The sequence below is a fragment of the Lepisma saccharinum genome, chromosome 7, assembly GCF_977018435.1.
Source record: "Lepisma saccharinum chromosome 7, izLepSacc3.1, whole genome shotgun sequence".
NCBI classification, from domain to species: domain Eukaryota; kingdom Metazoa; phylum Arthropoda; class Insecta; order Zygentoma; family Lepismatidae; genus Lepisma; species Lepisma saccharinum.
In genome coordinates, this window is record NC_139235.1 from 86,405,997 (window position 1) to 86,431,416 (window position 25,420).

Consider the following 25,420-nt stretch of genomic DNA (forward strand, 5'->3'; position numbering starts at 1 on the left):
ATATGTCATGTAGTTAATCTAAGTCTCCTTACCGGTAAATATCCAGAACAGCTAAAGACTGCCATAATAAAACCTCAGCACAAGAAAGGGTCAAAAAATGAAATGAGTAATTACAGACCAATCTCTCTTCTCCCAGTCATCTCAAAAATACTCGAAAGGGTTATGTACAATAGATTAATAACATTTTTTAACAAATTTTCCATCATTTCAGAACAACAACATGGTTTTTGCAAAGGAAAATCTACACAATCTGCTATACACACATTCACAGAAGCAATTAGAGAAATTTTGGATAAAAAAGAACACCGTGTAGGGCTCTTTCTTGATCTAACAAAAGCATTTGACACTGTCAACCACAAACTCTTGGTGAAAATAATGGACCAGTATGGGATCAGGGGAGTGCCAAAAGAATGGTTTAAATCATATTTAACGGACAGGAATCAGATAATAGAAATAACTCACATCGATGAGGATAATAACAAGGAAAATTATCGATCAAAGAAACAACGTATTACATATGGTGTACCCCAAGGATCCATTTTAGGACCCTTACTTTTTTTAATTTACATCAACCTTCCACAAAACTGTAAAGATGCAAACACAACTCTCTTTGCTGATGATACAACTGTTCTTATAGCAGGAACAAACACAGAACGGTTAAAACACAACGTAAAGAATACAATCACGCACATCTCGGAGTGGATAGAAAAAAATGGTCTTGTGGTAAACACTAAAGAAACAAATGCAATTAGATTTCAAATCAACAGCTGTAGCAGTAAAACTCCAGAAATTAACTTTCAAGATCAGGACATAGAATATGTATCTAACATAAAATTTCTTGGCGTACAACTGTCTGAAAATTTAAAGTGGGATCTACACATTGAAGCTACAGCAAACAAGGTTAGTGGGTTTTGTTATGCGATAAGAACAGTAAGAAATGTAGTAAATCTAGAAGCAGCAAAAACACTCTGTATTACGGTACGGCATCATTTTCTGGGGGAACATGAACAAAAGCATTACATTATTCAGACTACAAAAGAGAGCTCTTGGAATTCTGGCAAATGCTCCAACAGATGCACCATGCAAACCATTATTTCAAGAATTACAGATATTGCCAGTTCCATGCATATACCTATATGAAATCCTAACAAGCATGAAAATTTGTCAAATACACACACAGCAAATAAGGACTACCACACCTACAACACCAGAGGAAAGAATGACTTACATATGGAATTACACAGTACCACATTCTACCAAAAAGGGGTAACATATAATGGTATACGCTTATTTAGCATGGTATCAAATGCATTCAAAAATATAAAGTCATTGCCAGTATACAAGTTACATCTAAAAAGATTATTAAAGGAACATTGTTTTTACACAGTGCAAGAGTACATTGACACCGTAAGTGACAGGAATAACAACAATAATATAACAAAGTAGAACTGCCCTATCATCATTATTTTTTATTTTTCCTTTGCTGTTCGATTTAATTTATCTAGATGTAAGTATAGGTGACTATTTCATGCTCAATTTATGTTTGTGTGTGTGTGTGTGTGTGTGTGTGTATATATATATATATATATATATATATATATATATATATATATATATATGTGTGTGTGTGTGTGTGTGTGTGTGTGTACATAATGTCATAACAAATGAAGCGAACATTGAATATAGAAAACATAATTTTAGCCAATTTGTCTCAAGAAAATAACATTGAGCATGCATTTATTCTCTTTATACGATATATTGTATCTCATAGTATCTATTGTATTTTATATTATATTATGCCTATAATTTTATAGATGTATTCTAAATGTACATGTACAATGTGACAATTCCAAACTTTTGTAAAGTTGAATGGATGCTAATAAATCAATCAATCCTTAGAAATACATTTTTTAAAAACATAGTAAGCCACAAAATGCTTTTTAGATGTCACATTAGTTCAAATGTGAATAGAATCATCACTAAAATCGATAGCCAAACTACTGTGGTTATCAGGTGATAACACAAGCTATCACTTCACAAAATATGGTAGCCCTGCATTCATATGTCTGTCTAAAACACTCATACGATGTGACTATGCATAGAGTATCTTTTGAGACTCACAGGTCCTATGCCTATTATCCAAAGGAACTATAAATTTGGTGGTAGGTATATTTTGATATCGTCACACACTACATGGGTATGTATAGGAATCTGAATTGCTCAACAACACTTGGGATCCCTTACTTGCAAGTTGAAATGAATCCAATGCACTTATACACTTCACATAGTACATTTGAACCATTCCTCCTGTGAATTTCCTAAGGCAGTTTCACATTGAACATTCTACCAGCATGAAGAGTGACCAGGTTCTTCGGAAGAAGACGAATTGTGAAGAAGTAGATCACCTCTACCACACTCAGGGCACTGAAGCCTAAGCAAAGGCCTAGAAATCCTCCACAATTAGCTGGAATGTATAAAAGAAAGGTTAATACTCATGTGGTATTGTGCAAAATAAACCATGCATAGATACATGAAATTTCATTATTGTATGTTGACACATTCTTTGGTCAAATAATACATTCACATGAAAGCCTCGAAAGCATACACGTGATGCCTCTCAGGGTATGGGGTAATATCTCTCTTCGTTGTTCAAACCAAATAAAAATCAAAGTTAAGTTTGCACTAAGAAAAAGGAAGTCTATTTTACTTATTTGCAAACTAAATACTTATGTGTCTAACATAAAATCCATTTCACTCAAAGAAATTAAACTTCTTATAATTCAACTTGAACACTCTATTAAAAAAATTCGAAGCTCGAACTTCCAAGTCAAGATAAAATACACTCATAATTGCCATGGTAACAGCCCTTACAAGATAAGTATATGCAGGTTAGTCACTATCCTGACATTATCAGTGATAGGTAAATTACAGAAATTAAGATTAAAGAACAATAAACATTTGTGCAAGAGAAAAGATAATTAATAACAACAAATATTAGTGAAATGGGAAAGGACGTATCAATGTGTACATTAAACTTTGTGGCACAACAGCCCTTTTAGGTCCACTCCTTCTATTTATCCACAATTTTTTCTACAATTCCCAGTCAACATCAGAAATTTTGGAATTTGCATTGAGGATTGAATCAAAGACTACCTGCATCAAATGCAACATCCAACCTATTCTCCGGGGCTCACCTGGCCTCAAATCATTGTGTACCTGGACCAACTCTGGAGGGTAAAGGCAGCCAGACAGTGGTGGTGATCACATAACCTCCAAAATGGATGATTGCTTTGCTTTATTTTACTTCGCTTTTGTACCACTTTTGGCTATTTTGCGAAGATGGGAATGAGTGATGAAATTGATGAATGGACACTCCTAAACATTCATACCCAGGCCAGGATTAGAACCCGGGACCCCTGCCATCATAGCTAGGGTTCCCATAATATTTTGACCCAAAAACGGGACATCCCAAGGAGATCAGTTTACCTCCTGCCCCCCCCCCCCTTTCCTGAAAACCGGTTAGGCCTATTTATAAAATTTATTATTATTTATTACATATTTATTAATGGATGGATCAAATAAATGATACATTATAAAGAATAACTGAAATACGATCTCCTGTTGTCAATTGGTATTATTTGTTATGATCTTGGTACGACTTACATAATTTCTTGTTTCTCGTCCTTTCTGATCAACCTTTGATGTTAGTGCTGAAGGTGAGTAATGGCAGAAGTATTTAGCAGAAGAACCAATCTTCTTGAGATGGGCTTGATTCTTCATCAATCATTTTAAAATTACCCCGAAAACCTTACCCTACATATCAGACACGCAACTAGATTTTTCTTTTCATGCAGTAACTTTAAATTCTTGTTGCAATTCCGAAACTGCATACTTATTCTGCAAATAACGAAACACACACAATGATTTTTTTCTATTATGAAATGCTTGGTTTTCAAGATAACTCCTAGACTTTTATAAAACGGGGCAAATAGTGGCTTTTTATTAATATGAACGGGATGATTGGGATACAACTCTGAAATGGGACTGTCCCGGTGGTCAAAACGGGATGCATGGTCACCCTAATCATAGCATGATATACTAACCACTCCACCATGGGGGTCGGCTCTATTGATGAGATGAAGATTGTGTGGGACCCTACCTGCACATCCCCTAAATGTGCCATAATGGGATGGTGCTACACTATGCTCGGAGAACTTTACCTTACTTTTATCATCAAAACTGGAGCTCACAAAATAAATAAGAAAATACAATATAAAAATGGTTGAAAGTGTAATAAATATACATTGTTTCACAATACGTATAAAATTTAGAAAAAAAGCATCTAAGCATACTTAAGATAAATACATTGTTACTTTCAGAACATGATGCAAGCAATTAAGTAAAATAATAATACAATGACCCTCTAGTATTAATACTATCAAATCATACCTAGAAAATCGGCCCAGTCATATAATTCACTCTTTTGCATGACAGTAAGGTCCAAGTCTTTAAAATAGACTTCGATTTTTGCTGCCCTAGAAAAGAAAACAACTTTAATCATACATGTTATGACCAGTGGCGGATTAAGCTTCCTCGCCGCCCCTAGGCACAAACTTAATGTGCGCCCTTCTCAAAAGAAAAGTAGTAACTTATTTGCAGTATTTTTACAGGCTAATATAAAAATTAGTGAACATACTGAAATAAAAAACAAAGGATAAAAATCAATAACAAACAATTCATTTTCTGTATGTGCTATACCTAAAATTATGTAATGTATTGAGAAATTAAATTCACCACTCACCACTTTTCGTGTGATGCTAGAATATTTTAAATGCTTTCCCAGTCTGAAATGCCGTGAGTTGCGATGTTTGTCTTGCCCTTGAACAACCTGCATGATGCACAATAAACGGCACCAGTGCTGCACGAATATATCAAATAATTCCGCAAAATTGATTCGTCATTTACAAGTTTACGAAAAAAAACACTATTATTTAAAAATCTTGTCTTACCTGCTATGAGTCTTTGCGATTTAGAAAAATCGTTTTCAGCATTCTGATTAATTCCACGTCTTAGAAGAATGTCAATTTTAGACTCATTCAGAAACCGCTCGGCAGGATCGTAACTAACGAAATGTGCACTCTCACTGTCACAATCAGGAACTCCTACGAAATGAGGGGACAGTACCTAAGGTGCACTTTCTTCCTCCACTAAACCCACAATATTTTTGACATTTTGCATTTCACAGAGTTCACTCGATGTAGCCGCTTCCACTTCAATTTTTGAACTGCTTTCGGAAATCACTTGTTCCTTTCGCCTAAACAACGTGTCCACTGTACCAAGCTTTTTCTGTAAGCTTGCTTCTCTTTCACGCTTTTCGTTTGCAAGTTTACGATAAGCCGCCCCACTTAACTTTGTTCGCTTCATCCTGCCTGCTGCATGAAAGAAACAAATAAAAGAAAAACACCAAATCGCATATGCACCAGCAAAAAACTGAATGCACTCACTCATCAGCAGTGTTTGTGTGTTTATTTTTTTTAAGACTGGCATTGTTACAGAGGCGAGTTTCAAACAATCAGTCTTTTTTTCCTGCCTGGCCATTAACAAAAGCTTAGTGGAAGATCGAGTGGTATGTATTTACAAAAACAAACCAACAAGGGCTGGGCAGCTTGCATTGTCATTGTAAGCGATAAAAGCCACAGCACGGGTTAAAAACAAATTGATTGGTGCCTGAAGGAGGCAGAGCAGACAAAACATTTCTTGATAACACATAAATCCGACACATCAAGGTTTCTTTCTTATGAAGCGAAAGTGTTACAAACCGTTGATTTGAAACATTGGTTTCATAGGTCTAAATTGTCACTGTGTACGTAAGACACTTTTTTATTATTCTTGATATTCTGGAAAAAAGATTTGCCGCCCCCAAGAGTTGCCGCCCCTAGGCACGTGCCTAGTGGGCCTATTTGGTAATCCGCCACTGGTTATGACACACAAACAGATACATATACAGGGTGTTTCTGTGACCTTGATTCAAACTTGCAGGGTGGATGGAGACTAACTCAAGCACCAACATGAGACGAGGAACTCGAGATCCGGAAAAGAGCCATTAAAAGTTATAAGCCAAAACTAGCTGGGGATGCCTATGACAGTGGAATAAGACAACGGTAAGATGTGGCTTCTAGATTTAATACGGACATTACTACAGCATATCGTAGCACTCTACGACACCCCTTGTGTCCCCTACTGGCAAGAATCCTTGCTGTCTGTGATACAGTCAGAATGACTCCAGGCATGTTAGAGCAGGTGTGACTGTTGTTCTTGCATGAATGCCGAGGGTCGCCATTTTGAACAACTACTGTAAGGTTTTCATTCTCATGAGAAAGTTGATTAAAACGAGAAAAAATATTGGTAATCTCAGAAGGATATATTTATTTTTCACATTTTGATTCTTTTATGTGGCTTAATAAGATGCAAGTGTTTATTTTTCTACACACACACACACTTGAAGCACAGAACCCTTTTGGCTTTAGTATGATATCTACATACCACTTTTCACAAGCCACCACTGCATTATTATTATTACATGTATCTACCTAACATTGTCTTTTCTTATTAGTGTATCATTATTATATTTTGACACCTTTGTGTGATATATTAATATAAAGGTGTTTGGTATTTACACACACACACCTATACCACCCAAACCAAATTCACATTCACAACCCAACTTATCTTCATATGTTTCAAACTTCGACTATTCTTGTCTTGACTCCTGAAGAAGCCACGTGATGTGACGAAAGCTAGAGTAAAATATGCCTAATCTGGGCTTGAAGTTACTTAGTGAAATTATGACATGTAGAGTAAATTATGCCTCATTTAGGAAAATCAGTTGAAAAATCAATTTTCTGTGGTATCTACCCAGTAGGTTGTTTCAGTAAGAAATTGAACCATGTGATTTTAACACCTCTCCCTACCTTCTCAACTTTGAACACTGAGGTGGGTGGGTGGTTATATTTAAATTAGGCTTGTGTGGAGGCAACGGAGTGCTCGATGTGGTACAAGATTCTAGTGTGCATTGTTTCTTCTGCCATGATTACAATGCCACACTGACTGTTACTAACAAATCAGATGACGAGAGGTTTCTCACTTCATAAACAGGACCGACGAAGCCTCGTACTGCACTCACTCACGCTTTCCTGGCCCTCATACAGTGCTACAGTACTGCCGTTCACTCCACAATCGACACATGCATATGAGAATGCTCTTACACGGTGGGTTGACCAGGCTTGATTTAAATTCAAGTCCAGCTTTAAAGGAAGAGCTATAAAGTGAAAACAGACCTACTTACACTTAGGCCCTCCATCATTTAGAAAAAAAATTCTAGACACAAGTTTACAGTATGGCAGGTATAGACAGTGGCAACTAGGAAACCAGGGGCAGTTGCCCTGCACTTCTTGCCCCCACATTATGGCCTCTTAATGCTAAAGCCTGCTTTAGACAAAAGAATTTTCCTTAACATTTGTGCCATGACCAAAATGCTACTGCATAAAGTGAGAAATCTTATGGCATTTCAGATGCCATGGCATATTTCATGGCATTTCTCAAGGATAGGATCCATCCTATTTCCGTAGCATTTTTCGTACCAAAACCAATCAGAAGCGACCTCTAGGTCATGAGCACAGTTGATATGGCGGCCATGTGAGATGTAAACAACGTATCACTTCACATTTTTAAAACACGATAATTATTCAACCAAGAGGAATTACGCTTTGTATGAAATGGTTTTAGGTAGAGAAGCATGGTGCTGATTAAATATATACTTTACAATGTTTACTGTACACGTATGGAAGAATATTTTAGTTTTTTTTCAATTGTAAACACCATGCACTCACCATATATGGTGTAACTCGATGTGCCTATCATGCTGTATGTATCATACAATGTAATCTCAACAGCTAACCGAAATGTTCTATGAAATGCTTTTGTGTAAAGTGCTATCTGCTATAAAATTTTTGGAAGTATTTACATAGCATTTATGCTAGCAAAAATGTTAAAGGAAATGTTTTCGTCTAAAGCCGGCTTAAGCCTTGTGTGCCAAGAGAAGGTAAACTTTCCTTGCCTCCCCAGTTTTTGCACCCAAATGGCACCAATGGATATAGAATTGCAACTTTCTGGAAAATTCTAAATATAAACCAATCAATTGAGCTGAACAGTCTTCTTTTTTAATGTGCTGGCTCACTCTTTTATTAAACAGTTTTTAGACATGATGGGTGTCACTCTCATCTTCGCCCACATATTCCTCTTGCGGAATGTGTAGTTTTGTGTGTTGAAGGTGTTACATTCTGTTTATGGAGCAGAAAAAATATTTCTTTCGTTGACTCACTGTGTGAGCTTGTTGTTTGTCTCTATTATAATTTGTATCACTAATATTAGTTTTAACACTATGCAGTGGAGTATGTGGTGTCATATATTGAACGTGTCTTTGTTACGTTTCCACTGAGTGCACCACATGACTACTTATGTTACATTCATTTTCATCTTAATTTCACCTTTGTAACACATTACCCATTACTTTTGTATGGCGAAAACAAATAAAATAAATGTTTAAACTCAAAGACAACTGAAATATGTAAGAATCTCTCTAAATAAAGATATTCATTTACAAAATATAAACAAGCTTTAATTGCGCTTTGAAATAAAATACATTTATTTCCCAGTTGGTAGAACTTTTACCTTCCATATTCAATGATGTCCTCTTCACTTAATTGATCTATTGCAATTTCAGCAGTGTATTGTATATCTGAGCATGTTCCTGGACAATTACCGAAGGGACTGTATGTTTTATTGTTGATACCTACGAATTTTAAAGTTAACAATCAATTCATATAATGAGAAATCATTTAACATGTGTATAATCAGAACCTAAGATAAAAGTAGGCAAATTGTCCACAGCTATTCTGTTCCTTTTTCTCCTATATTCAATGTTGTTTAAGGAATAGAGTTGCATTGATCATGGAGCAAAGGTTGTTCTCTGCTTACTGGCATTTTTATTCAATTCTTGAACCTCACATTATGAAAAACAGTGAATAAACACAACGATGGACAATTTGTCTAGTATTATCTTGACTGTCAGCTGTAGAAGAGAAATTCTTAGTTACTTTGATAATCACACTCAGCTTAATATGTATTATTTTGGGTAATCATAAAAAGTTAGTAAATGTCAAGCAATAAATATAATTGTATCAAATTCAACCAGTAACACTATAACTCTAAATACAGCAGTCGGCTCACGAGAAGATCCCCAAACAAGAGGAGTTGGGGTAGATTTTAGGCATAGCAGAAAGTCTTTCACTTGCTGCAGCCATTGTCCTTCTGAAAGTAAGTAGGAGTTGATTTGTGTCAAATACACAGAGCACGAAGCGTGTGTTTTCCGGCAACAGGTTGCTGCTTTTTTTTTCAGTACCCAGAATAGCTTTATACTGCTTATTCAGTACACTATTTCAGTCTGTATTTCAAAGAAGTTCAAAAAGAATATGGCAACGACTTGCGTCGCTGCACCTGTTACAGTGAGGCCAGTTTCTGACTCAGAGTGCACTCCCCCAACCCTAATAGTGGAGTCGTCACTTCACTTCCATTGGGGATCTTCTCCTGAGCAGTCAGCTGTAATTGTCCCTTGTTGCTGACACACAACAGGTTTTTTTTAATTGTTTTTATATACAATAAACTCTACCATTAAAAACTCTTATGATAGGTTTTCTCAAATACTTTTATTCCTGTAATTACAAGTGTCTAATGGACAAATTAATACTGGAATTATTATAGTTTCTTTTGCATTAAAAATATTTACAAAATTGAGTAATGAAGTGTTTAAAGTTATATTTTTTGTTTTTTTCCTGAATTAATTTACCTGTTAAAATACATACATCCACAATCTCATGTACCTAATGTTATCTGCATCACAGTACTCATATTTGAAACTAAAGAGTAATATTTATGGTAAACTAAAATTGGATTTTTTTTAATACTTTACCTATAAACAAATTGAACCTGCAACTCCATTTTGTTGCCCCACAATATGGAATGTTTTGGAGTCCTGTAATAAATTATTAAGATGTTTTTAGTTACCACTCTTTAAAAAATGTAGATTATTTCTTGATTGATAATATTTAGTATGAAATTAATGACTATCTCAACATTTATCCCCCCCCAAAAATTTGCTGTGATTTATGTCTACTGTCATGGTGTAATGGTTGCAACCATGAATAATTAATTTAGAAATATATTTTGGTGTAAAAAATCGATTTTAGCAGATGCGTCGCCTGATATTTTTTAAATGAGAAAGTGGTACATATTATTAATTACCTACATATTAAATACAATGACATATTGTGCACTTTGTTTGATGATCAAGCACATATACAGGGTGATTCAAACATATAGAACCACCCATTTAATTTTGGCAGATGTTACAGAACACGAAGTGCTCGAAGTGGGATGACAAGTGGAGATGAAAAAGTGTTTCTATAGCAGATACAGTGAAATTGATGATCAACTAAAAATGCACACTAGCACACACACACACATATATGGTTACTTGCTTGGTACATGAAGTCCAACACAACCACATTTTTCTGCAGATAATTCTTCAAAGACTTCCATTTCACAGTTCATGTAGTTGTAGGTTTTAAAAAATGCAAGATCTCTCTCCTCTGGAAATAAACATTTCCTCTTCGTGAGTGGATAACTTTTTAGATTCTTATTGGAGTAAATTATGGTTGGAGAGAGAACAATTCTCATGAACTTATTCTCAGGTAATTCAGTAGAATCCTTCAGCATATTTGGTAGTGCAGTAGGATGGTGAATTGAAACCTGTGAACAGCAAAGAAAAGTGGTATTTTGGGTGTGTGTGAATGTTTCCTTTCATCGTTCTCCCCTCAAAATCTATGTCATTTTGTATTGCATTGTATATCATTGTTCTATGAAACACATTCTGTTAATTTTCTTACATTATATGCATATTTTGCCTAGTTCCACGAAAGGATATTTTTGGAAACTAAGAATTTAGTAGGTGTTTATCGAAGTAGTAAATGAATTACATCCAAGCACAGATCATGAAAATAATTTTTCTTTATATAAAGTATGGATGTCAACAGGATTTTTTCAAGGGAGGGACAAGCAAGGTATTTTTTTCCAGGGAAGGCAAACGAGGCATATTTCCACCCATAGTATTCATTGCCCCCTCAAAAAACACTTCTTCAGATTGAAGTTATCAGGTTCCTGCAACACCATTCCAATAATTAACATAAATTACTATGACTGAAATATATGTGTGTCTAATATAAGTTTAGGTAACACCCATTTTCCAGGGAGGGACCGTGGTCACCCTTCCAGACTCCCATGATATGAAGGCCATAATAAACTCACTAATACTCTGCATCTAATGAATGCATTCACAACTGTACTGGGTACTCAGTTTCTTGCTCAAAAGCAGCTCTATTTCATTGGACCCTGTGAATCTTAACCTAAGGTGAGAATATTTCAAACAAATCTAAGTAACTATAAATTCAGGTCTGATGGAATCTCATCAAGCAAAACACATGAATCAAACAGTGAATAGAAATTTATTACTGAAATATCAATGTTTGTTCATTAAATGTAATGCTTTGTTAGCTTACCCAAAAAGAACCATTTCCAGGTTTAAGAATTGGTTTAACTTCGTCGTTTTTCATTATGTTCATTGAAAGACCTCCAATGATCATTTTAGTGTCTGACCTCTTGGGATAAGTAGATTCATTTGCAGCTGGAATGAGATTGAAACTTCAATGAAGTTGTATCAATTTCTCAATTAATCTATGATAATACTACCATAAGTTTAAAACTTGAATATTACAAAAACACAGTTGCCAATAGATCTGTCATAATTGAATGTATACTGTATGTGGAAGGAAGAGAATATAGAGATGGGTCACAATTTTTTTAGTATCTTTCAATAACGAACAGTTAACCAACATAATCGTAGAAAACCTCATTTTCTTAGCTTTCTTTCTTTCTTGATTGGATTTATCTGTTATATGTACCAGCTCTACACCAAGTGTTCTACCTTTTCCTCAAACCCTACTGCAGCAGTTCATCTGAAATAGGTAAAGGGCTAGTGGAAAAAATGGTGTAATAGAGAAAATTATATCAATAGTTACAAACGTGCATTAGAAATCCCATTTGTAATAATGCATCATTTTTTCCTACTACTGTAGTTCTTTACCTTATTTGGACCCATCAACTGCTGTTGCCAGTTGTGTTAGTTGCCCAGCAAGATTGTGCCTTGCAAGTTTCACATTAACTTGCAGCAACCCTTGGAATTTGTGCAAGTTAGCTCAGTCTAAGTAACTACCACCATTGAGCCAATGTCAGTTTTTGCGTGGGAATGGTTGGCTTTACGTTAGTTTGCAAATTGACGTTGGTCTTACGTTGGGCCAATGGTGGTTGCCAACATTGGCCCAACCATGGAAAACAACTTTTTTATGCTAAGACAACTTTCAGGAGTATGCTGTAAATTCTAGAGTGTAAAATAAGTGACATGTAACAGTGTTTCTTTTCGAATATTTCAGTCAGAGAACATTTTGGAATTATAATATTTTTTCTTAAATGAAAGTAGAAGCTATTTTTAACTTGCAGTCATTCGCCAGTTCTTTGTAAACCACCATGGATGAAAGATGTGTTGGTAATTGATTATTGTTTGTCTCTTTAGCTGTAGTAGAACAAGAACATTCTTACAGGTATTATTGTGAAGTGAAGGTGGTTAAACAATGTTATGCGCAGACTAAATTCCATGAAAGATGGAAAACTAAGTAATCTCTAGAAAGTCTTTGTGCTACCACTTGAAGGTACAGTGCCTTGAAAACAATGATACCATGTGACTGAGAAAGTGATTTTTTTCTTTCATATTTTCATAAATAACTTGTACTATTGTTTACATTTGGCCTAACAAAAAATATTTTGATATATATCAGAACACAAACCTATAAATTCTTTAGTTTTCAGTATGTTGGGCCAACTTAAAAGCATATGTTGGCCCAACGTATAAAAACATGCATTGGGCCAATGTTGGAACCATGGCCAAATCACCATTGCCCAATGGTATGTTTTTATGTTGGGCCAACTGTTGGTAATTAATACTTTTGCTTTTAATGTGCTGCAAATTTGCAGACTTGCTCTGGAAATATCCTGCAAGGTCATGTGAGTTGCATTGGAAATTTAATGTAAATTTGAAGTAAGTCTACCTTGCTCTCTTGGATATAATTGCATCAAATTACAATTTCTTGAATATATACAATTTTCAGATGTCAACCCAATTTTATTGATTTGTTAATTTGGTGTTTTAAGTCCACTTTATGCACAGTATAATCGTGACTGGACCTACAGTTTAAAGTGGGATCCGAACCACTATGTGCCTCCACCGGGTATCAAACCTGGGACACCTTGATTACAATGCAACAGCACTAAAAAGGTGGCCGCGGTGGCTCAGTCGGTAACGCGTCTGACTACCATGCTCAAGGTCCCGGGTTCGATCCCCGGCCGGTTCAAATCCGGGAACTTTTCTAACGGTGGAAGCGGCCCCGGCGCCTACCCAGCGTCGAATAACATGGGTACCTGGGGGAAACCCTGGGGGGTAAAGGCGGTCAGGGGCGTGATGCTGATCACATCACCCCCACTCACGACCGGATCAAGAAAGTGTGGGGCGTTACCCCCACACCCCCTATACGCCTTCATGGCGTGGTGCTATGCACAGGGGAACACTTTACCTTTTTACCTTTTTTTACCAGCACTATTAAAGAGGATAAAGAAGTTGGTAGAGGTATTTATTTTACAATTACATTTTTTTTAAAAAAAAGTCTCTCTTTGTTTGGTGTAAAGAGGATATTGAAATATAATGGGATGAACATCCTCGTAGTCTAGTTTGCATTTGCACTTTGTTGAATTAACTATAGAGGAGCTCAAGCAGTTTTTTGGCAAGTGCACAAACTTTCACAACAATTCAAAACAAAAAGAATATAATTTATAGTGCATGTCAGAGGGCACATTACATGCTGTTATTTCAGTACTGTTGTCCCCTAACATTTATTCACCCCATGGTTTGTGTTTAATTAATTTAGGCCCCACCAGAAAAAATATTCTGGATAGGAATGAGGATCATGGACACCAGGAAGGAGAACGGGGGTTAAACATTTAATCGACTCTACCCCTGGAAATTTGCATTCTTCATTTTAAGTTATAAAAACATAGAACGTTTGATACATTGTATTGTAATAACATAAATAAGTTCAGTTAGTATTCAAACCTAATAAGTGAAGTAAAAACTGCATTAGATAGAAAAAATGAGTGTGAAACACAGGAACTAAGTTATGTTTTCATTTTCCACCACTTAAACCAGAACACAAATGGTTGCCTCAGCTTTAATTTTTTTTTTGAAAAAAGATTTTTTTATGTGTGAAGTCACATAACATAAACATAATGACTAATATTTCACTTTAACTTGTAGAGCTTTTTGTTAACAAGGTGTGTAAAAGTTTATAACAAAATAGAATAACTATGCATATCAACATACTAACTGAATTAAATGCAAATAAATAAATAAATAATAAAGGAAAATATTTGTGCTATATATTTATAATCTAGTGGATTGAGTAGAAGAGTCTTATCAGTGATTTAATAATAATAATAATTTGAAATATATTTTTTATTAGCTTACATGATTTATTATTGCATAACAACAATCATAACCATCATAGTAAAAATTATTATTATTATTTCTACTATTCAAGTTTTATCAATAACCTCACCTCCATAGAAAAAAAACTTTTGGCAATGCTCCTAATGAGGAGGGGAGAGAAACATCAAAAACGAATTGGAAATGACGTATTGGAATAAAAGGAATATCACTAAGACATAATTATATGTAATTTATGCTTACTGAGAGGGCTCATGTAGCCACCTTCTGGAGTCCAGTCTTTTGCTTTTGGCAACATCTCTGCTAAGTCATTATGAACAATTTCTCTAAAAATAGAAAATTATAAGGGCAATTAATTATTTTTTTTGGGGGGGGGCAAGTGTTTTAAATAATTGTAGTAGTCCAGATTGTTATATAGCTAGAAACTCCTTCAATTCTTTCACCCAAATTCTACATTTAAGCTTTGCGTTCATTGTGCAGTGAATTTTGAAGGTGTTGCTAGAGTTTGCTTTTGAAGTCAACCTTATTCACAGAGAGACTAATTGGAACTAGACCTATATTTTAAGCAGGTGTCACGTCCTGGGGTGAGACAGAGGCACACAGGGGCGTACCTGTGTGGTGGGGATCGTCGGCCGGTCACTCTACTCTACCTAGCTTATCCATATACGGAGTTCACGGGAAGAGTAGGAGACATACCTTCCTCTGATATGCCTACGGACTAGCCTTGCCTACCTTAGTGCATAAAGTATAAAGCTAGTAACTTCCTGAGTGGGGAGAAAGTGTAATTGCGAGAGGTATTCCAAAAGAGATGGGAGTGTCTGTGTATGTGTGTGGGGAATACTTACATTAAATAGTATAATCCTAGACGTCTCTTTCTACTGTGGGGGCAGGAGTGCCTTCATACGCACGACTGCTCCAGGTCTTCTCTTAAGTCTTCGTCTTAAAGTAAACCTCTAGGCTAACAGCAGTCACTGTGGACTCATATGAATTGGAAATCATGGGGGATAACAGATAGAGCAAGATGTTGGGTTTTATAGTTAAATAAGCAACAAAACAAATAAAGACAAAAAAATAAGATGTGATACAAGAATCATGATCTACAAGCTTTTAAGGCTTAGTAATGCTTACAATATGACTACATTGGCCCCTGGGGGTTTTTGGGCTGATTACATTTTAAGATGCTATGCTAACGGATATGAATCCTTCACTTTGTACAGTGTAAACAATGATATAAGGGCAGGTGTACAAATATGGCCCTTCTGACATTAGTTCCTTTAATACAAACATAGCTCTCCTACCAATGAAGGTGTGTCACCATGCCAATGAATTTACTTATTGTCATCCTAGCTAATTCTGGGTGTGGGTGTTAGTGTAAATGCTGGTGTTTGTATGTACGGTAGTGTATGGGCAGAAAGTGTGCCATACTTGAAATATAGAAGTTAGTTAGTTACCATACTAAATATTAGAGAGTTACAGAAGATTATTCTTACCTTCGTAAGAAGGGTCTGTTACCACCGAAGAATCTCAGCGATAGTCTCTGGTGAGGGTGTCGATGAGGGTAACAGACTGAAGTCAAAAGCTTCGAGCATGACGTTTTAAAGTCAGATTATCAGCAAGTGGGAGGTTCCTTGCTCTGTGCAGTGCTCGCCCACGGGTCTCAAAAAGGAGGGGGGAATAGTGGCGGATTGGAGGGCAAAACCACAAAAAGGAATTAAAAGGAAGTTAAGCCATATGTGTGCTGATGATGCCATATCCTATGCTTGGGAACAAGGGTCATGTTATATCCCATGGGCTTACGCCTGGGATTTATTACTTTAGCGGAGATGGATGGGTATTTGTATATGTCTGGGACGGTTAGACATCAACTAACCTTCAACTTTCCCAGTATGGTGTTGGCAAAGAATGCCCTTATTCAAAGTTCTTAGTACCACATGTGCACAGGCAGGGATCCAACAGGGGTCCCATTATGATCACTATTCAGTTGCAAAGTTCTTAGGAATTACATATGGCATGCTCTGACATAAGTTGTAGGCCCTGAAACAAAATCTACCTAGGGAGAGTATAGGGTGATCACTGCCAGAGAGGACTCCGTTTGCAATTTAGAATAATAATAATAAAAAAAAGAATTGTCCAAATTTCCGGAGGTGACACAGGATCTGAACCACTAATGGCTTTACTCAGGACCCTTTGCTTGCAAGGTGATAGAATGACCACTATGCCATTGGGAAGGCCCTACGTTTATTGTGCTATTTACTATTGATCAGTGACTTGCAAAGTAGGCCTAATTGAGGAATTGTGCAAAACTATACTTTTTGCTGAATGATAAAGTTAAACTGCATGGTCTCCTATCACACCAACATTGATGCTGCATGGGAGTTCACCAACTCAGCATTTACCCACAGACTCCCAACACCTCTTCAAAATTTCCCCAACACCCCCTAGAACAAAAACGCCAACGTTATGGTTTATTTTGGCTCTAAATTTCCCCTGATACACTCTAAATATGAAGTTACACCCCCAGATTGTGGATAATATCCTACTTGTACTATATCACAGACACTTCTGTGTTGCATATATTAAACTGACTAAAGTGGGTTTGTTACAACCCAGAAGTGTTCGTGACTGTACATCTCACATCCACCAAAACTAATGTCCTTTCATCTCATTTTAACACTCAAATTATTTCAATATATTCAAAAAAATTTTAATAGTGTGTTTTTAAACTCTTTGGGTCTTTTTAATGACCCTGTTTTATTTGAGTTTGAAATTCGATAAGGAACTTACTCTCCAGTTTTGTACATATCACTTCCATGTAAAATATTGAATGACTGGCAGATTCCATAATCTGTCAGAATAGGTTTGTTCCAAATAGCTGCTTCTTTTTCATAAAATATGTCCCTGTTTTTTATGTCAGATTTTACCTGAATCAGAGGTGTTATATTCTTGTAGAAATCAAGCTGAAACAGAAGTAATAAACATCATTTTTTAAGTAGATGGGAATATGAAAAGGCACACTTGTTTTATCTTTGTGCTTAAAAAGATGTAACGTGTTTTTCATTTATTGTTCCAACAGAATACTTATTGCAACATACTTCCTGCTTTTAAGGGATTAGTTACAAAATATTGATGTGTATTACATACATGGAATACCAGTAAGCAATTGCGTTACTTATTAATAAAATTTCAGTTTGAATTAGGTTTCAGTGTGGAAATTGCAATAGAAATTATGATAATGTAAAACTAAATAAAAGTTTTGATGCACAATTTTCTTTCATGTACATATTCCGGAGAAAATTTTTACCACTGATTTATTGACACACTCGAACACCCATTGCACACAAAATTTTCACAAAATATCTATTTGCAGTAATTTTTGCACTACATTTTCCCCATATGCTCCCCCCCCCTAAAAATGACCTTACAACATCTCTCCCAGATGGAAGATTATGGACAAACCCCTGGATATTGCAATCTGAAACATAGAGTAAGATGGGGCAAGACTGCGCAGTTTTTGTTCATTATGTTTTATTGAATCTATAGTAACATATGGAAAAAGTAACACACAGTAAATTTCCGAAAGCCCAGTAAACAATATGTCATCAGAAAACAAACGAAAAGCATGACCATGCAACTCTCCAGTCTTACCTGCACTGTGGGGTAAGACTGCGATCACGTTTGGGTAAGAATGCACATCGTACTATCACTTTCTAAACAGAGTCACATTCGTTTGAAGGTTCTATAAAAAGGAACACACATCACTAAAGAAAGTTCCTCTTTCATATGAGAAGCATTTGTCATGCCATCCTCACATGTGGCACAGTGAATCAAGTCTTCGGCTGGGGGATGCTGTGTGGTTTTTACGCATACAGCTGCAAAAAGGGAAATGTGTATGTAAAAGTGAATTTCTGTGTACTTGCTCTGGCCTAGGTTGCTTTTTGCCTGGTAGTCGGGGAAGCCAATGGTTGGGTTCTCTCAACGGCTTCCCTGTTTGAAAGGTAACAATAGGGCCTTGCCCCGGCAGTTTGGGGGTGGGTCATTTGTCGGAGGTATTAATACTGGTTCCAACTTGTTATGGTCTCTCTCATACATCTCAGAATCCCAGGCTCGCTGAGACTTCGATACAAGGCCGGATGGAATATGGCCGTTTTTATGGATGTATAGAAATACACACAGAGTGAGTCCCGTAGTTTAGGGACCTCTGCATGATAAACTACGGGTGTGGGTTAGCGCTGTAGTAAATAGTTCGCTCGTAGCTCTAATAAGATGTACTGCACTTAATACGAGGATGGTGTAGGGACCTCTGCGTGATAAACTGTGCTGGCGGGTTAGCACTATAGTAAATAGTGCGCTCGTAGAGAAAAGTTGTGAGAAGTGCAATTCTCTGTGTTTTGGGGGCAAAAGTCAACCGGGAGCAGTTGATGTTGGATTTGTAATGAAAGGATATATATATATGGCAGAGGGTAGAAGTGTAAATAAAGGTTGTACATAAAGAGATAACTCTGAGAGACGTCAATTTCTTGTCAACAGGGATTGCTAACGCAAATCACAAGTAAAGCATCCTGTTCCATACGAGGTGTAGTTTTCGTGCCACCATTCGTCACATTTGGCACACTGAATCCAATCCTCGACTGGGAGTTTGCTGTACTTCTCATCACAACCAGGGCAACTGTACTCTTTCTTTTGACGATGCCAGCAAACTTAATACGTCTTCTTCAGCAAGGATGTTCGTTTTCATCATCATACCAATAGCAGATGGCGGTACCCCTGAGGGGATAATCAAGTAGCTCTTCTTTTATTCTCTTCTGTGGAAAGATGAATGCAGGAGGAATGAAACTTCCTGATGCGCTCATACAGCAGTGATGGTTTCTCCACTAACAACTTTCTTAACTGATCCTTAATCAGCTTGGGAGTTTGCCAAGGAACTTTGCTGGTACCAGATTCATCCATATTAAATACACGGCATGGTTGAAATTTATATATATCCAATAAATAATTACTGCAGATTTGTAAAATATCTCTTCACCTGGAATTTATTGCGGTCTTGCTCTGTGCTGCAATTGGGAACAAAGCACGTGATGCTGTCGAGCCATTGCACAATGCAATGAAAACAAATACACAGGTGTACTCAGCATTAACACAGCTGCTTCTATGAATCAACATCGTGATATTCTCTACATTTACAGTGAAGAAATTCTAAGAATACTTAGTATCAAAATAAATAGTAAACACCTTAAAATTCTTCTCACTTTCTTCTCTCAGCGCAACGAACTACCAGCATCTCTTGACTAACATCCATGGCTAGCTTCCATCTTGGCGAAGTGACGGTGGAGCAGCGGTGCCAACCGTGTATGATTTTCATCTAAAGAAAATGTTTCGCAGTCTTACCCGACGTGCAGTCTTACCCTTCTCTACTCTAATATGTATTATTTACATTAAAATCAGTTCATTTTTCCTAAATTGTTTTGATTAATTTGATTTGACTGTACTGTCTTTGAATGAATACGAACTTTCTTCATATGCTTGGCAAGATAATAAGGGAAGAGAATATTTTTCCATTGCTATGTGTCATTAAACTGTCCAAAGAGCATTTTTATTAGATGGTGATCATGATTGATGATAACAATATTAATGTTACCTATTGTTTTCTAATGGATATTCCTACTGAGTTTAAGTTCTATGTATATCCAGACAACAAGTCAGAGTCCCAGTTGGAATACATGGTGGTTCAGATTCCCTCATACCATTGGCCTAATCAAGTTTAACCTGTCTGTGCAGAATGTAGAATACATTTTTTTAACAATCTTTAAGTGTAGCTTAAATTCGTTTCCTCCTGTAATGATTCTTACTAAAACTCAATATTATACTCTACATTATTCATTGTATTATTTCATTATCATGTATTATTTTCTTCATGCATATTCACATATTCCTGTTTGAAACATTCAGAGATATCCTTACATTATATCTTATATTCTCAGCCTTCTTTTCGAGTTCCCTCGTACCTACACAAAATTACTATGGAGTTTTATACTACCAGACAGATATTTAAGAATAGCATAATTAATTCATGAATATCCCCCCTCTCTCCCCACCTACACACACACTTTTATTTATTACACATTATCCTAACCTGAGAAAAATCCAGATTGTCGTGAATGTCTCCTAGAGCCAAGCAGTCTGGAATTTCTGGAATATTTACATTACTGGGGTAGAAGGATCCTTTAAGAGCACATAGAATTTTCAATCTATAAAACAAGAAAATAATTAGTTTACTCATGCTAAATAAGAGAGTGCTATTAGTCCAAAGCATCATGGATCACCTTGGAAGAACAGCTTCAAAAATAAACAGAACCTTTCATGCATGACAAGCTTCGCATATTGCTTGTTGCTTGATTGTTTCTCAGGCTGCCTGATTTCTCCATGTTGTACATCATGTTGCCTTGTTCTGGTGGTTGTGCATGTGCAGTGAATAATTTTCAACAGGCTAGAGGTGCCTGTGTCATTTGTCACTTTGGTCTGAAAGCTCTTTAAAGGGCAGAAATAGAGTAAAGAACTAGAAACATGAGAAGTACGTAGCCCCCCCCCCCAATTAGGAAACATAAAACCCTTAGCTAATTATATCATTTAGGTCCTTGCGTAGGATTGCTGTATTTTGAAAAGAGTAAACACATCAAACTTCTGCATTCCACTCAAAAGTTTCATTATTATTGCATAACAATTTATCAATATAGTTATCCAAGTCATAAAAAAAGATAATGGTAAAATGAGCACAGAGGAGAACATTATAGCAATTATTTTACTATGTTGAAATAAATTCAACAACTTTGTTATGCATGTTTTAATCAATCAAGTATGTGTTCATTACAAAGACAAAGAATCTTAAATCAGAGAAAAGGTCAAATGAGAAAGAATGTGGTATCCCATTTCATTCACTGGTAAAGGAATATCAACGGTTTGAAATTCTTTTATTAAAAGTTTGTTATAATGTTTTGGTAGCTGAGGTATACAGATTCTGCATATTTTGTAAAGTAGAGTAAGAAAGGTGATTAACCAAAAATTCAATATGCTGACCAAGGCAGAATTTATTTTATTTTAAAATATAAATTAAACGTTATGTTTCAACCTTCTAGCAAGGTCTTCTTCAGAGACTCTACCAAATACAATTGAAGTAAGGTACAAAACAGGAAGATATATACCCTCCTTGGAGTCCAGCCACATTTCAGATGAAAGGAAATGTTTATCTAAATCGCCTGTCAGGTGAAACAACAGTTGACAGGAGATGACCACCTGCTGGAACACCTCGAAAGGAATGTTCCAGATAAACAACTTTCTAATAATCTTGTGTCTGGAGGGGAGTGATTTTTGTGTAGATATATCTTCCTGTTTTGTACCTTATTTCATTTGTATTTGGTACAGAGTCTGAAGAAGAAGGTTGAAATGTAACATTTAGTTTATGTTTTAAAATAAAATAAATTCTGCCTTGGTGAGCATATTGAGTTTTTGGTTATCATTGAAACAAGACTTAATGGTGTTATAGGTGATTAGAACTAAGTATTGCATTGGGAAACCAATCCTGTCTTTCTCTCTCCTCCTCCACTCCCCCACCCCCTCTCTCTGTGTGTGTATGTATGTGATAGGGTGACCAGACGTCGTCTTTTATCCGGACATGTCCTCCTTTTTAGGTGTCTGTCCGGCGTCCGGGCGGATTTTTTAAGAATCGGTAAATGTCCTCCTTTTTTGGAAAGAGTATGGCATCGACCATAGCAAATGTGCTGCGTAGAGAATGCTTCCACACATAACAATCATCATATCACTTGGGGTGCGTTAAGTATTCGAGCAATGCTCACCTAGCATCTGGGAGCAGAACACGATCACTTTCCCGACTGAGTCATTAGTAGGGTGCAGATTTATAGGCACTAAAAACCTCTCAAATAGGCACAAAAATGATTAAAATAGGCACTTAAAAAGATATTATATACTAAAAATGCACGAAAATAGACACCCTAAAATTAAAAAAATAATAATAAAATGGGTAATGAATGTGAACTTATTTCAATTTTCTCTGTACAATATAGTACAGTTATACTGTATTAAAACTTCAGTTTATACATAAAAGTGCGCTAACGATTAACAAACTATTAATACTCTTTTGATCGAAATTCACATTTGTGGGGAATCGTCAGTTAAAGTAATTCTCACAAAAAGAGCTTGTGCTAAGGACTGTGCACATTTGAACAAACGATGAAAAATAATTTGCATCATTGTAACAAAAAAATGTAAATAGTGTTCCAATTGAGAGCCTCAAATCTGGCGAATACCAGATAACATCAACAAAGCCTTCTTCAATGTAGGGAAAGCCAAAGGCACGTAATAAAAACCTGAAGTATGCAAAAATTGCAGAATAGCAATTTTTTGGCACAATTAAGCGAAATAGATACAACCCTCGAAAAGGCATTTATAGGCACTATAAAAATGCGTTTTCGGACTAGAAACACCATGAAACGAACTTTAAACATTAAAGCCTGTGTTTTACTGCAAATAAATAAAATAGGCAAAAGTCCACAGCCTAGTCATTAGTATTATTCTAACTCGTTGCTTCGCCCTTTGAGACTGCAGGAATGCACTGTAAAAGTAAAGTCCTCCCCTGTGCCTTGCACCACGCCATGAAGACGTATAGGGTGTGTGGAGTTAGAGCCCCACATTTCCTTGATCGCGGCCGAAGGTTTGGGGTGATGTGATCAGCACCAGTGGCCACCATTACCCCCCCCCCCAACAGAGTTTCCTCTAGGTATCCACTTTATACAACGCTGGGTGAGCGTCGGAGCCGCTTGAACAGGTGGAAAAAATCCTGGATCTCCGCCCCGGGATCGAACCTCTCTCTCGCATGGTAGTCAGATGCCCTAACGACTGAGTCTGTGCAGTTCCTTTTCGATTGATTGATTTGGTTTATTTTACTTCGCTTTTCTGACACTTTTAGCTAATCGCGAAGATGGGTATGAGCGATGATATGACGATTTTGATGAAGGGACACTCACATAGAACACCCATACCAGGCCCGGGATTAGAATCTGGGACCCCTGGCGTTGTGACGCGGTGTGCTAACCACTCCGCCACGGAGATCCGACAGATCCTTTTCGAGTTATACATAGGCGATACAGAAACGCGTAGTGAGAATTTTGATTATTAATTAATATTTACTTTCAATGATCTTGCAAGAAAATATCCAGCTTTTAAAAGGATGGAAGAAACGAATATGATGTGGCTGTTATTTCCCCTGCTGTTGAAAGAGTGCTAGAAATGTTCCTGGCATTAAAATCATATTTCTTGAAACAATCTAAACTACCTAAAACTTTAATTCGGTTTTTGGAAATAAGTTAAAATAAATCTTACTTGTTACATTTGCATTCACTTGTGGGGATATTTCATTCTAATATCCAAGAATTAGAAAAGGAGTAAAATTCTGTGCTTCAAATTGTAGATATTCTTTGTTATTCGTTAAATAACAGATTAGGAGATTGCTTTCTTTGCTTTGGTAAGAGGACGTTATTGAAATAGATCACTCTAAAAGTATCTGCGAGCAAAGCGTTGCCAATTTTTTTTTAATATTGCTTAAATGGTGAGTAATGGCAATGTGGTGCCATTTTTTTGCGGTGTCCTCTTTTTTATGACTTTGTCCTCCTTTTTTGATATGCTCTGTCCTCGTTTTTTAATGTATGTGTCTGGTCACCCTAGTATGTGAACTAATCTGTGTTCTTTCAAATAACAAAACATCCCTGTACCACTAATTCAGTTAATTCTCCAATTCTCTATATTGGAATATTTTACATTCGCTTGCCACAGGTGCTAACATTAAGGATATCTGCAAATGCTTACATTTCATGATCTTTTCCAATTTGCTGGATATTGATATTTTCATCCATCATCCAGTTTCTGCACACAGTTACTGCTGGAAATGGAATCTTCCCAATGTTCACACGCATGCTTGAAAGGGTCAAGATAACTGGGGATTCATCCCATTTGATCCATATTTTCCTTATGAGATAGGTACAAGTTGCAAAAGACATTACAAGAAATAATATCCACATCAGCCTGCAAAAAATAATAACAAATGTGTTGTTGTGCAAAAAAATTTAAGATTGTTAAGGTTTTACTAGAGACTATACCTGTCATGAGATGGAACTTTTATAAAGAAAACCAATATCCAAAAATAATATAAAAAAAACACTACTGTTAGTTTTAGGCTTCTCAATTAGGCTATCGCTTACATCCTGCTCATGGCATATTTTGACTGTGATTTCTCAGCTAGAGGAGAACCTTTATTTTCTTGAAGTGTGTGTATTTGCAAAATAGCTGGACACCCAAATACAGGTTAATTCCAAATGAATGGTGCAACTTTGCACAGTTATTATGACGTTACTATTTTTGATAGAAAATCAAACAAGGGATCAATACAAAGAAAAACACTGGAAGTTTTATTCCCACTTAGCAGGCTTATTCTGCTTAGCCGATGCTCCACCAAGATCGCCAGTGTTGCAAAATGGCTAATGACCAGTAGAAGCCATATTGTGTGTTGGAGCTATCAAGAACTGATTCAATCACAATGGTGCAATGACATTTCCGCATGCTTTTTGGTAGTAATGTATATGTTTCATCCTTCCGAAAGATTTGCCAAAGTTACAACTTCGAATTGTTAGTACC

General features: G+C 36.3%; 1 protein-coding gene across 1 annotated transcript; it reads right to left on the bottom strand.

Annotated features, from left to right (window-relative positions):
• Positions 1-2,150: 2,150 nt before the first annotated feature.
• Positions 2,151-24,702, bottom strand: LOC145990543 (pickpocket protein 28-like). The gene is made up of 10 exons (XM_083126237.1): positions 24,596-24,702; positions 20,853-20,967; positions 17,507-17,679; positions 14,966-15,048; positions 11,673-11,797; positions 10,596-10,866; positions 10,028-10,090; positions 8,731-8,851; positions 4,450-4,535; positions 2,151-2,464 (listed from the first exon to the last, which is right to left on the bottom strand). The coding sequence occupies exons 1-10, from the start codon at positions 24,700-24,702 to the stop codon at positions 2,319-2,321; spliced, it is 1,290 nt and encodes a 429-aa protein (XP_082982363.1). The 3' UTR covers positions 2,151-2,318.
• Between the last annotated feature and the right edge of the window lie 718 nt (positions 24,703-25,420).

Excerpts from the sequence above, each read along its gene's own strand:
- LOC145990543 (XM_083126237.1), bottom strand. The coding sequence starts at position 24,702 with ATGCGTGTGAACATTGGGAAGATTCCATTTCCAGCAGTAACTGTGTGC. Across the intron at positions 20,968-24,595 it reads ATTGGAAAAGATCATGAAAT|ATTGAAAATTCTATGTGCTC; the intron begins GTAAGCATTTGC and ends CTTGTTTTATAG. Across the intron at positions 10,091-10,595 it reads TGTTGGACTTCATGTACCAA|GACTCCAAAACATTCCATAT; the intron begins GCAAGTAACCAT and ends AATTTATTACAG.